Genomic DNA, 13640 nt, shown 5'->3' with positions numbered 1-13640 from the left:
TATTAGAAATAGGATAGACCACTAGAGGACCTTCATTGGATTTTGACGCTTCAGCGACAAACGGTATATTAGCACTTTTGAGGCTGACCAGCCCCAGGGAGTGAGGAAATTGAAAAAGGTGGACAAAAGTTAACCAAACTTTCTCAAACTTTTAAAAAAATCATCTCAAGTTCAGAGTGAAAGGTTGGATCAGTTCTTACATTAATCCAGATATCGTACTCTGTACTCAGCCTGGGCTCTGTCTACATTACTGAAGGCATGTAATAAATAAATGTACTCTCTCTCTGTTAATGTACACACACACAAAGAGCTAGCTATTTAGTGTATTATCAAGTATATAGAGTACAACAATATCTACTATATATAATATATATAGGTCTCAGTGTTTGTGCATGTAGATACACACACTATCAGAGGGTGCTAAAGGAGTTGGCGGATGAGATTGCAGAGCCATTAGCCATTATTTTGGAAAACTCATGGCAATCGGGGGAGGTCCCAGATGACTGAAAAAAGGCTAATGTAGTGCCCATCTTTAAAAAAGGGAAGGAGGAGGATCCGGGGAACTACAGGCCAGTCAGCCTCACCTCAGTCCCTGGAAAAGTCATGGAGCAGGTCCTCAAGGAATCAATTCTGAAGCACTTAGAGGAAAGTGATCAGGAACGGTCAGCATGGATTCACCAAGGGGAAGTCGTGCCTGACTAACCTAATTGCCTTCTATGATGAGATAACTGGCTCTGTGGATGAGGGGAAAGTAGTGGATGTGTTATTCCTTGACTTTAGCAAAGCTTTTGATATGGTCTCCCACAGTATTCTTGCCGCCAAGTTAAAGAAGTATGGGCTGGATGAATGGACTGTAAGGTGGATAGAAAGCTGGCTAGATCATCGGGGTCAACGGGTAGTGATCAATGGCTCCATGTCTAGTTGGCAGCCGGTTTCAAGCGGAGTGCCCCAAGGGTCGGTCCTGGGGCCAGTTTTGTTTAATATCTTTATTAATGATCCAGAGGATGGTGTGAACTGCACTCTCAGCAAGTTTGCAGATGACACTAAACTAGGAGGCGTGGTAGATACACTAGAGGGTAGGGATCGGATACAGAGGGACCTAGACAAATTGGAGGATTGGGCCAAAAAAAAACCTGATGAAGTTCAACAAGGACAAGTGCAGAGTCCTGCACTTAGGACGGAAGAATCCCATGCACTGCTACAGACTAGGGACCGAATGGCTAGGTAGCAGTTCTGCAGAAAAGGACCTAGGGGTCACAGTGGACGAGAAGCTGGATATGAGTCAACAGTGTGCTCTTGTTGCCAAGAAGGCTAATGACATTTTGGGCTGTATAAGTAGGGGCATTGCCAGCAGATCGAGGAATGTGATCGTTCCCCTTTATTTGACATTGGTGAGGCCTCATCTGGAATACTGTATCCAGTTTTGGGCCCCACACTACAAGAAGGATGTGGAAAAATTGGAAAGAGTCCAGTGGAGGGCAACAAAAATGATTAGGGGTCTGGAGCACATGACTTATGAGGAGAGGCTGAGGGAACTGGGATTGTTTAGTCTCCAGAAGAGAAGAATGAGGGGGGATTTGATAGCAGCCTTCAACTACGTGAAGGGGGGTTCAAAAGAGGATGGAGCTCGGCTGTTCTCAGTGGTGGCAGATGACAGAACAAGGAGCAATGGTCTCAAGTTGCAGTGGGGGAGGTCCAGGTTGGATATTAGGAAACACTATTTCACTAGGAGGGTGGTGAAGCACTGGAATGCGTTACCTAGGGAGGTGGTGGAGTCTCCTTCCTTGGAGGTTTTTAAGGCCCGGCTTGACAAAGCCCTGGCTGGGATGATTTAGTTGGGAATTGGTCCTGCTTTGAGCAGGGGATTGGACTAGATGACCTCTTGAGGTCCCTTCCAACCCTAATATTCTATGATTCTAGAGCTAGGTGTAATAATTATTAAAAATTATTATTATTACAGGCCTTCAGCAATGGAAAGAGAATCTAGATGGAGTATAGGGAAGCACATCAGCTGTATTAAATAATTAATATTGGCCCAAACAGCAGTAGTGACAAAGACAAAGTAATTGCCAACACCAAAATTATTTGCTAATGCTGCCTGGGTTTGAGTTAGATCTTGATGAGACTTTTACTGTTTGTTTTATGAGCACTGCATAAGCACTCATGTAATTACACTAATAATACATTGTTCATATCAGGGATCGACAACCTTTAGTCCGCAGCCCACCAGGGAAAGCCGCTGGTGGGCTGGGTCGGTTTATTTACCTGCACTGTCCGCAGTTTCAGCCGATCGCAGCTCCCACTGGCCGCGGTTTGCCGACCCAGGCCAATGAGGGCTGCGGGAATCAGCGCGGGCCCGAGAGATGTGCTGGCCGCCGCTTCCTGCAGCCCCCATTGGCCTGGGATGGCGAACCGTGGCCAGTGGGAGCTGCAATCAGCCGAACCTGCGGACACTGCAGGTAAACAAACCGGCCCGGCCCGCCAGCAGCTTTCCCTGGCGGGCCGTGTGCCAAAGATTGCCGATCCCTGGTTATATGGTGACACCTTTTTGTTTGGAATGACTGCCATGGTTCGGTTTGTATTTTTTCTGAACTTCTCTGGTGGGAGGGTTTTCTGTCACTGATGAGCCTGTTACAGCTTCGGCTACTAGGCAGGTTTCTTTTAGCTCATGCATTAAGCTCCAGAGGTTCCAGGTTTGATCCCAGACGACGATGATTGGGGTCTGTCAGCGTTACACAATCTATTACATGTGCTTTGGACAACCAATTACACGTGACAATTGACAAAGAGAACTGTTGGTGATCCACCACCTGAAAACTGTGTGTCCAAACTATCTGCAAATGGTTATACAGAAGGAACGCCCGTGGGGGTTTGGGAATGACTGGCCAGCAGGAAAGAGGGCTGAAACAACTGGGCCTAGTTTGTTCATGACAATCAGGCCAATTCTAGAGCTGTGATAGGGCTGCCAATGGCAGCTGATGCCACCTTCAACCTAGAGTGACTTAGGTTGAGCATATTTTTTCCAGGTCATCTAGCCCATCCCCCACCTCCTGAGTGCTTGTGAGGAGGCCAGCTCCTTTGTTTTTCCACCACAGAGTCAATGCATCATGTAGCTTCATGATTCGAGCTGAGGACTACAAGTCCGAGGTCTAGTCCTGAGTCTGTACTGGCTTCCTGCATGATACCTTATTTACTCCAACTTTTTATAGGCTCATTTTAATTTATTTTGCAGAGGGAGCCATGAGTATTAAGCAACTAATGTTTACAAAGTCCTTTAAGATCCTCAAATGCAAGGTATCCAATTACATTATTATTTGTAATTATCATGACCCTTAAGGACAGAAGCTGATAACTAGTTTAGAACAGGGAGAAATGTCTTCCTTTGGCCCAGTGCTGAACCCCTAAAGAGATTATGGGAGTGGAAAGGGTGGTTACTGTCTCTTCTCAAGTATCAAGCATTGGTCACTGTTGAAGACCAGTTACTGGATTATTGGTGCAATCTAGGCTGACCAGACAGCAAGTGTGAAAAATCAGGACAGGGGGTGGGGGGAAATAGGAGCCTATATAAGAAAAAGGCCCAAATATCAGGACTGTCCCTATAAAATCGGGACATCTGGTCACCCTAGTGCAATCTGGTATGGCAATTTCTATCTTCATTGTTTCCGCCTGCATGGGGTCATATTATATTAGGTTAGGTTAATGTTTGCTCTTGACATTCTGCACAATTCAATCAGGAAGAACGCACTTCCAGGAGATCAGTCTCAGAGTTGAGGTTTAATTGCGTTTGTGCTGATTCCTTTACACCGCCCCGTACAACGGCTCACAGAGAGACCAAGGCTACAGCAGCAGCAGCCTTTTCACATTCTCTTGGCAGCGTCCACCGATGCCTTCCTCAGGCCCACCTTTTACCACCGGTGAATTCCCATGGATTTCAATGAGGCTTTTCAGGAAGCGGGGCAATGAGAGCTCAGCCTGCGTGAGGATTTAGGGATTGAACCCCTGACCTGTGCTGGAAACCGCGATCACACAGTGACAACAACAATGAAAGCACTTGCCCAGACTTTTCCGAATCTCAACTCCGGTGACCAGATGCCCCGATTTTATAGGGACAGTCCCGATATTCGGGGCTTTGTCTTATATAAGGGTACGTCTACACTACGAAATTAGTTCGAATTTATAGAAGCCGGTTTTATTGAAATCGGTTGTATACAGCCGATTGTGTGTGTCCACACAATAAAATGCTCTAGGTGCTCTAGTCGGCGGACCGCGTCCACAGTACAAGGCTAGCGTCGACTTCCAGAGCATTGCACTATGGGTAGCTATCCCACAGCTATCCCACAGTTCCCGCAGTCTCCGCCGCCCCTTTGAATTCTGGGTTGAGATCCCAATGCCCGGATGATGCAAAACAGTGTCGCGGGCGGTTCTGGGTACATGTCGTTAGGCCCCTCCCTCCCCCGTCACAGCAACGGCAGACAATAGATTCGCGCCTCTTTACCTGGGTTACCTGAGTTACCTGTGCAGACAACATGGAGCCCGCTCAGCTGAGCTCACCGTCACCATATGTCCTCTGGGTGTCGGCAGACGTGGGACTGCATTGCTGCACAGCAGCAGCTGCTAACTGCCTTTTGGCGGTAGACGGTGCAGTAGACTGGTAGCCTTCATCGGCGATCTGGGTGCTGGCAGCCGTGGGGCTTGCCTTTTGGCAGTAAATGGTGTATTACGACTATTAGCCGTCCTATTACAAGTCGGGTCATCGCACATTAGCAGAGTCTTCCCCGAGCAGCCGATTGTGCAATAGGCCTGAAGACCATCGTCATACGCCGCCCCGTATTTGCTGCCAAGCACCCAGAAAGATGCCGAGGGCTATCAGTCACGCTGCACCGTCGTCTTAAGATGTAAAAAATAGATTTGCTCTGTATTCATTTGCTTCCCCCTCCCTCCGTCAAATCAACGGCCTGCTAAGCCCAGGGTTTTCAGTTTAATCTTTGGGGGGAACATTCTGTGTGACAGTTGTTTGTGTTTCTCCCTGATGCACAGCCACCGTTCTTGATTTTAATTCCCTGTGCCTGTACGCCATGTCGTCACTCGGCCCCCCTCCCTCCTTCCCCTAGTCCGTCAGATACTACGTTTGCGCCACAGCTCAGAGAGCCGAGAAGCGGTTCGCGCCTTTTCTTTGAATTCTGGGTTGAGATTCCAATGCCCGGATGATGCAAAACAGTGTCGCGGGCGGTTCTGGGTACATGTCGTCAGGCCCCTCCCCCCTCGTCACAGCAACGCAGACAATAGATTCGCGCCTTTTTACCTGGGTTACCTGTGCAGACAACATATCACGGCAAGCATGGAGCCCGCTCAGCTCAGCTGAGCTCACCGTCACCATATGTCCTCTGGGTGCTGGCAGACGTGGGACTGCATTGCTACACAGCAGCAGCTGCTAACTGCCTTTTGGCGGTAGACGGTGTAGCATGAGTGATAGCCATGGGGCTGGCAGCCGTAGGGCTGCATTGCACCAGCCCCTTGCCAGGCGATGGTATATTATGACTGGTACCCATCGTCGTCGTATTGGTGTGGCTGTCAATCATGGCCACCTGGGCAGACATGCTACTGTTTCGATGATGATGGCTACCAGTCGTAATATACTATTTTCTGCCAATTGCCCAGTATTGTCTGCTAAGCACCCAGAAGAGGCCGAGGGCGATGCTGGGTGCTGGCGGACGTGGGGCTGGCAGACGTGGGGCTGCATTGCTACACAGCAGCAGCCCCTTGCCTTTTGGCAGATGATGGTATTTTATGATTGGTAACCGTCATCGTCGTACTGGTATGGCTGTCACTCATGCTGCACCGTCGGCTGCCACCTTAAGATGTAAAAAATAGATTTGTTCTGTATTCATATGCTTCCCCTTCCTCCGTGAAATCAATGGCCTGCTAAGCCCAGGGTTTTCATTTTAATCTTTGGGGGGACCATTCTGTGTGACAGTTGTTTGTGTTTCTCCCTGTTCCTGTACCTGTACGCCATGTCGTCACTCGGCCCTCCCTCCCTCCCGCCCTCCCTCCTTCTCCTGGTCCATCAGATACTACTTTCGCGCCTTTTTTCTGACCAGGCGCCATAGCTAGCACTGGGATCATGGAGCCCGCTCAGATCACCGCGGCAATTATGAGCACTATGAACACCACGCGCATTGTCCTGGAGTATATGCAGAGCCAGGACATGCCAAGGCGAAACCCGGACCAGGCGAGGAGGCGATTGCAGCGCGGCGACGAGAGTGATGAGGAAATTGACATGGACATAGACCTCTCACAAGGCACAGGCACCAGCAATGTGGAAATCATGGTGTCACTGGGGCAGGTTGATGCCGTGGAACGCCGATTCTGGGCCCGGGAAACAAGCACAGACTGGTGGGACCGCATCGTGCTGCAGGTATGGGACGATTCCCAGTGGCTGCGAAACTTTCGCATGCGTAAGGGCACTTTCATGGAACTTTGTGACTTGCTGTCCCCTGCCCTGAAACGCCAGGATACCAAGATGAGAGCAGCCCTCACAGTTGAGAAGCGAGTGGCGATAGCCCTGTGGAAGCTTGCAACGCCAGACAGCTACCGGTCAGTCGGGAATCAATTTGGAGTGGGCAAATCTACAGTGGGGGCTGCTGTGATCCAATTTGCCAGGGCAATGAAAGACCTGGTGATAGCAAGGGTAGTGACTCTGGGCAACGTGCAGTCAATAGTGGATGGTTTTGCTGAAATGGGATTCCCAAACTGTGGCGGGGCCATAGACGGAACCCATATCCCTATCTTGTCACCGGAGCACCAAGCCACCGACTACATAAACCGCAAGGGGTACTTTTCAATGCTGCTGCAAGCCCTGGTGGATCACAAGGGACGTTTCACCAACATCAACGTGGGATGGCCGGGAAAGGTACATGATGCTCGCGTCTTCAGGAACTCTGCTCTGTTTCGAAAGCTGGAGGAAGGGACTTTCTTCCCGGACCAGAAAGTGACCATTGGGGATGTTGAAATGCCTATCGTGATCCTTGGGGACCCAGCCTACCCCTTAATGCCATGGCTCATGAAGCCGTACACAGGCAGCCTGGACAGGAGTCAGGACCTGTTCAACTACAGGCTGAGCAAGTGCCGAATGGTGGTGGAATGTGCATTTGGACGTTTAAAAGCGCGCTGGCGCAGCTTACTGACTCGCTCAGACCTCAGCGAAAAGAATATCCCCATTGTTATTGCTACTTGCTGTGCGCTCCACAATATCTGTGAGAGTAAGGGGGAGACCTTTATGGCGGGGTGGGAGGTTGAGGCAACTCGCCTGGCCGCTGATTACGCGCAGCCAGACACCAGGGCGGTTAGAGGAGCACAGCAGGGCGCGGTGCGCATCAGAGAAGCTTTGAAAACGAGTTTTGTGACTGGCCAGGCTACTGTGTGAAACTTCTGTTTGTTTCTCCTTGATGAACCCTCCAAACCCCCCCCACCGACCCGGTTCACTCTACTTCCCTGTAAACCAACCACCCCACCCCACCCTCCCCTCCCGCTTGCAGAGGCAATAAAGTCATTTTTTTTTAACATTCATGCATTCTTTATTAGTTCCTTACAGAGGTAGGGGGATAATTGCCAAGGTAGCCTGGGATGGGTGGGGGAGGAGGGATGGAAAAGGACACACTGCATTTTAAAACTTTAACTCTTATTGAAGGCCAGCCTTCTGATGCTTGGGCGATCATCTGGGGTGGAGTGACTGGGTGGACGGAGGCCCCCCCACCGTGTTCTTGGGCGTCTGGGTGAGGAGGCTATGGAACTTGGGGAGGAGGGCTGTTGGTTACACAGGGGCTGTAGCGGCGGTCTCTGCTCCTGCTGCCTTTCCTGCAACTCAACCATACGCTCGAGCATATCAGTTTGATGCTCCAGCAGACGGAGCATTGCCTCTTGCCGTCTGTCTGCAAGCTGACGCCACCTATCGTCTTCAGCCCGCCACTTGCTCTGTTCTTCCCGCGATTCAGCCCGCCACCTCTCCTCTCGTTCATATTGGGCTTTTCTCATCTCCGTCATTGACTGCCTCCACGCATTCTGCTGTGCTCTATCAGCCTGGGCGGACATCTGCAGCTCCGTGAACATCTCGTCCCTCGTCCTACGTTTTCTCTTTCTAATGTTCACGAGCCTCTGCGAAGGAGAAACATTTGCAGCTGGCGGAGGAGAAGGGAGAGGTGGTTAAAAAAGACACATTTTAGAGAACAATGGGTACACTCTTTCATTACAAGGTCGCATATTTCGGCTTGCAGGCAGCCATCGTAGGCCACAGTGTTTTGGCTTTTTTAACCTTCTTAACATGCGGGAAAGGTTGCAAACAGCAGCGCATTTCCCATATCAAGGATGAATTGGGTTGTCCATTTAAAATGGGGTTTCAATGTAAAAGGAGTGGCTGCGGTTTCCCGGTTAACATGCGGCACAAACACAAGTAAACCCCCCCCCCCCCCCCCACACACACGATTCTCTGGGATGATCACTTCACCCCTCCCCCCACCGCGTGGTTAACAGCGGGGAACATTTCTGGTCAGAAGAGCAGGAACGGGCGCCTCTGAATGTCCCCTTAATAAAATCACCCCATTTCAACCAGGAGAGCTTTCTGGAGATGTCCCTGGAGGATTTCCGCTCCATCCCCATACACGTTAACAGACTTTTCCAGTAGATGTACTGGCCGCGATTGCCAGGGCAAAGTAATCATTAAACACGCTTGCTTTTTTTTTGTAATGTTTACAAATAGTTACAAAGTTACACTCACCAGAGGTCTCCTGTGTGCCCTGAGGGTCTTGGGTGAGTTCGGGGGTTACTGGTTCCAGGTCCAGGGTCACAAACATATCCTGGCTGTTGGGGAAACCGGTTTCTCCGCTTCCTTGCTGCTGTGAGCTACCTACAGTACCTCCATCGTCATCATCCTCCTCGTTCCCCGAACCGTCTTCCCTGTGTGTTTCTCCAGTGAGAGAGTCATAGCACACGGTTGGGGTAGTGGTGGCTGCACCCCCTAGGATCGCATGCAGCTCCGCGTAGTAGCGGCAAGTTTGCGGCTCTGCCCCGGACCTTCCGTTTGCTTCTCTGGCTTTGTGGTAAGCTTGCCGTAGCTCCTTAATTTTCACGCGGCACTGCTGTGTGTCCCTGTTATGGCCTCGGTCCTTCATGGCCTTGGAGATCTTTTCTAATACTTTTCCATTTCTTTTACTGCTACGGAGTTCAGCTATCACTGCTTCATCTCCCCATATGGCGAGCAGATCTCGTACCTCCCGTTCGGTCCATGCTGGAGCTCTTTTGCGATCCTGGGAGGACTCCATCACGGTTACCTGTGCTGATGAGCTCTGCGGGGTCACCTGTGCTCTCCACGCTGGGCAAACAGGAAATGAAATTCAAACCTTCGCGGGTCTTTTCCTGTCTACCTGGTCAGTGCATCTGAGTTGAGAGTGCTGTCCAGAGCGGTCACAATGAAGCACTGTGGGATAGCTCCCGGAGGCCAATAACGTCGAATTCCGTCCACACTACCCCAATTCCGACCCGCAAAGACCGGTTTTATCGCTAATCCCCTCGTCAGAGGTGGTGTAAAGAAACCGGTTTAAAGGACCCTTTAAGTCGAAAGAAAGGGCTTCGTTGTGTGGACGTGTCCAGGCTTAATTCGGTTTAACGCCGCTAAAGTCGACCTAAACCCGTAGTGTAGACCAGGCCTAAGAGCCTATTATCCCCCACCCCCCATCCCAATGTTTCACTTTCTATCTGGGGAACCCTAATCTCAACCTAGAAATGGACCAAATTTAGGGGTGGGGAAGGGAGTTTTTATATCTAACAAACTTATTGGTCCTTTCCCCTTCGGTGAGCCTCTTTGTGAGAGTCCCCCGCAGCCTCCCCACTCAGCATAAACGTTTGCAGTTCCTGACTTCTTTTATTTGACATGCGCACCCTGAACGTTGCCGTCACAAAGTGTTCTGCAGCTCACTTTTTTAGGTCAGCTCTATTTTTGCTGCCTTCTCCCAAATACAACCTACTTGTCTTCACTTTCAAGGCTCCTCACAGCTTATCCCCACCTACTTACCAGCTCTTGTTCGTTATTGCGATGTCTATTCCTGCCTCGAACGGACTCAGTGGTACCAGCTTCCATCACCCACTTGTTACATTTTCAGCAAGCACCTGTGCGCTGTGTCCTGTGCTGTCCCTTCGGGGTGGAAAGAGCTCTCCGGAAACACCTACAAAACCACCTCATTATCCTACTTCAGCTCCTGCCTGAAAGCTCTCCTCTGATTCGCTGCCTTTAAAAAAGAAACCTTGACAACAGTTAGGCGGCTGATGGGCTGAGCCCCTGGGCCATCCTGCTGACCAGCAGTGTCTCATTGTCACGCCCTGGTCTGCTTGTTGTATCCATCTGTTGTCTCTCATCTTATACTTAGATTATCAGTGTCTGAGGTAAGCGACTGTCTTTTTGTTATGTGATTGAACAGCGCCTAGCGCGACAGTGCTCTGCTCTGTGCAACACAAACAGCTGCTGACAGAGCCGAGGCATGGACTGCTGCACTGGGGTGGCGGTGGGTCAAATGGGACGCAGCTGGGGACGCTTGTCCCTCCAACGCCTGTATAGGGGGGACAATCATACTTGGGGAAACTAGGCCCTAGGTGCTGCCTCGCCCTCCCCCTCCCCCACCTTGTGGCATTGGTGATAAACTGCAGCAAGATACCAGCTGGATGGAGCAGCTGCAGGGCCCTTTGGATGTTCAGGGAACTTTCTATAATTTTGCCTGGATTTCTTCTAACAGCTGATGGGCTGTTTGCTTCAACCCTCCCCGTCTCCCTCACAGCAGCCTAAAGTAATGGGAAACGTAGGCCCTGAATCTAGAAAATGCTGGGCACCCTCTGATCCCATTGAAATCAATGGGCATGGGGAGCATTCACCAGCTCATCCCAGGAGGCACTCAGCACCTTGTAGGATCGGCCCATATATATAGGCAAGGGCCAGAGCCTCCGCATAGCGCCAGTCAAGCCGATATACACCAGCTGAGGTCTGGCCAGTGACGTGGAGAAAGAAGATTGTCACTTTGCTTCAGCAATTACAAGGGAGGAGGTGTGGCTAAGCGGGAGAGAAAGGTTGATGGGTAGGGTGACCAGATGTCACGATTTTATAGGGACAGTCCCGATTTTTGGCTCTTTTTCTTATATAGGCTCCTATTACTCCCCACCCCCGTCCCGATTTTTCACACTTGCTGTCTGGTCACCCTATTGATGGGTAACTTGATGTTTTCTCCCCCTTTGAATCTCACTGATTATATTTAAAAAGGAATCTAATGAAATTAAAAGGAGAATCTGTCCTAATTTGTACATTTTAATAGGTCACGGTTCTAAGGCAGTTAGACGGTACAAGATGGGGAAATGGAGGGTTATGGTAATGTGACAAGAATTAATGAAATGTAACCTGACTTTCATATAATTAAAACCAGGAATTGTTGCAATGACGGCTCAGGCTAAATAGAGTTTTGGGGGTTGGGTTGATTAAAGCTCATGACTGGCTACTGTAGAGTTTCTCTCTGGCATATGGAAGGATAATTTAGTTACATAACTAGCAACGGGATTTGCACTTTGCAAATGTTATTTCAGTGCATCAGACTGAGCGGCAACCTGGACATTTAACAGGGGATTTTTATTTTTTTTTTCATCTTGGTAATGTGATAATCAGCAGCTCTTGAAAGAATCCGTAACTGGAGAGTTGTTGTCTCGACAGCGCTGAACAAAAAAAGATAAAGTCTGATGGCCTGATTATTTGTAAGCAGGGACACTTTTAAGGACAGCTTGGATTAGGCAGGAATTAGTGGAGTTCGCCGCTGGTCTGGTAGGAATTCTCACTAACCCCGTAGGGCTTGCCGGTTGGCAGTGGCCATTAGCACTAATGCAAGCACATTAGTACATTGAAAGGATTCCTTTGTTACAGCATCCCTGATAACTCTTCCTCTTTACGTATTTAGAGGGAAAAAATTATCACGTGACTTTGAAATTCACTGTCCATGAAATCAAGTGGCTTACGCGTAGGGCCTGATATTAGGAGCACAGCTCATGGTCTGCTCACCCTTGCCCTGCACTGCTCTGCCAAAGTACCATGAGCCAGTGACACTCCTGAGTGCCAGACAAAGGAAGGAGGACAGTCCCTGCAGTGGTTGAGTCAGGAAATCTGGGTTCTATCTCCACCTCTGCCAAAGACTTCCTGGGTGACCTTGGACTAGCTACTAAGACCAAAACTACCAAACTTAGGTTCCTCACACTAAGCACCTACATAAGTGGGCTGATTTTTAAAGATACGGAAAGCTTGGATTTAGGTATCTGGGCCAGATCCTCAGCTGGTGAAAACAGATGTAGCTCTACCGTAGTCAATGAAGCCGTGTCGATTTACCTCAGCCGAGGAGTTGGCCCATCTAACTGTAGGCCCCCTAGTTTGCAAGTGTTGGCCTTTGCTTCTCTGTGTCTCACGCTCCTCGTCTGTAAAATGAGGAGAATAGTTCCCTGACTCACAGAGGTGCGGTGAGGTGTAATTCTCCAATGCCAGGTGGAGTGCCAATGCTACAACGAGGGGTATGCTAGAAATATCTGTCCAATAGCAGGGTTGTGCCGCACTGTGAGCTAATTAGGGGATGTGGAGTTAGACCACGGAATTCACACTTGGGTCCCTGTCTGCGCATCCTCCCCTCATGGCCACCCTCTCATCTCTGGTCACAGCAATGCACAGGTCCTCATCGCTGGCTCTCCCTACAGCCTGCAATGGCCTTTCCCAGCCTTTGTCTCCTCCTGACTCCCCCGTGGGTGTTCTGTGGTTTGGCCCTTCAGCCAAGTCACATAAGAGTCTAACACGAGCAAGTCCAAATGAAAGTCCAAACAAATCTTCAAACTAATACCCCTCTCAGGCCCCCCCTTGTGGGCCCTACTTCTGGGCTTCCTCTGCAGGGGCCTAGCCTACACAGTTCTTCCATTGTTTCCCATCTGTTAACTCCCCCATCCCCCAGTGCAGTCTACTTATAAGGCCTAGCGCCATCTGGAAAATTACACTGACTATTCCGTCACACCAGTGAGACTGGGAGTATTCTTTTCCAAAGTACTATGAAAAACTCCCACCGCAGTAAAGATATGGTGGTTTTCTGCAAAAAGAGCAAAAGTGGTTTTAGCTCAAAAATTACTTGGTATACAACCTATAGAGGAGAGAGATGAGACACTGTCTCAGCGCCTGCCACTCCCCTGGTCTCAATCTCTGCTCTGTAACTGCCCATACACTTTTTTTAAGTAAGTTGACTGGACTTCAATGACAGCTTTTACATCCACTTCGGCCTCTTCACAAGGCTACTGTTTAACATGAGCACATTCCTCTAAACTCCGCCCTCTCATGTGTGGCAAAGAAAATACCCCTATTTCTGCATTTCTCCTGTAGGCTCTGAGAGGCAGCATGGACTGTTAGCGGGCAGCACTCTGAATGAGGAGCTCTGAGTTCTTGGTCCATTTCTGCCACTGACTTTGTGCGGACATGTGAGTAAAGTTTTCTACCAACCGCCCCTCAGAGGGGTGTTGTAAGAGTGAATTAATGTTTGTAAGCTCTTTGCACCATTGCAGTGTTACATACGTGCTAAGTAGTTGTTTTACATAAA

General features: G+C 49.6%; 1 protein-coding gene across 1 annotated transcript; it reads right to left on the bottom strand.

The window, feature by feature from the left end:
- Positions 1-7549: 7549 nt before the first annotated feature.
- LOC135980964 (uncharacterized) lies at positions 7550-9450 on the bottom strand. Its single transcript, XM_065581831.1, has 2 exons — positions 8771-9450; positions 7550-8174 (listed from the first exon to the last, which is right to left on the bottom strand). The coding sequence occupies exons 1-2, from the start codon at positions 9312-9314 to the stop codon at positions 7672-7674; spliced, it is 1047 nt and encodes a 348-aa protein (XP_065437903.1). The 5' UTR covers positions 9315-9450; the 3' UTR covers positions 7550-7671.
- Positions 9451-13640: the final 4190 nt, after the last annotated feature.

The sequence above is a fragment of the Chrysemys picta genome, chromosome 1 (assembly GCF_011386835.1).
Source record: "Chrysemys picta bellii isolate R12L10 chromosome 1, ASM1138683v2, whole genome shotgun sequence".
Classification (NCBI taxonomy): domain Eukaryota; kingdom Metazoa; phylum Chordata; order Testudines; family Emydidae; genus Chrysemys; species Chrysemys picta.
The sequence above is the reverse complement of the archived record's forward strand: the minus strand, read 5'-3'. Positions and strand labels throughout refer to the sequence as shown.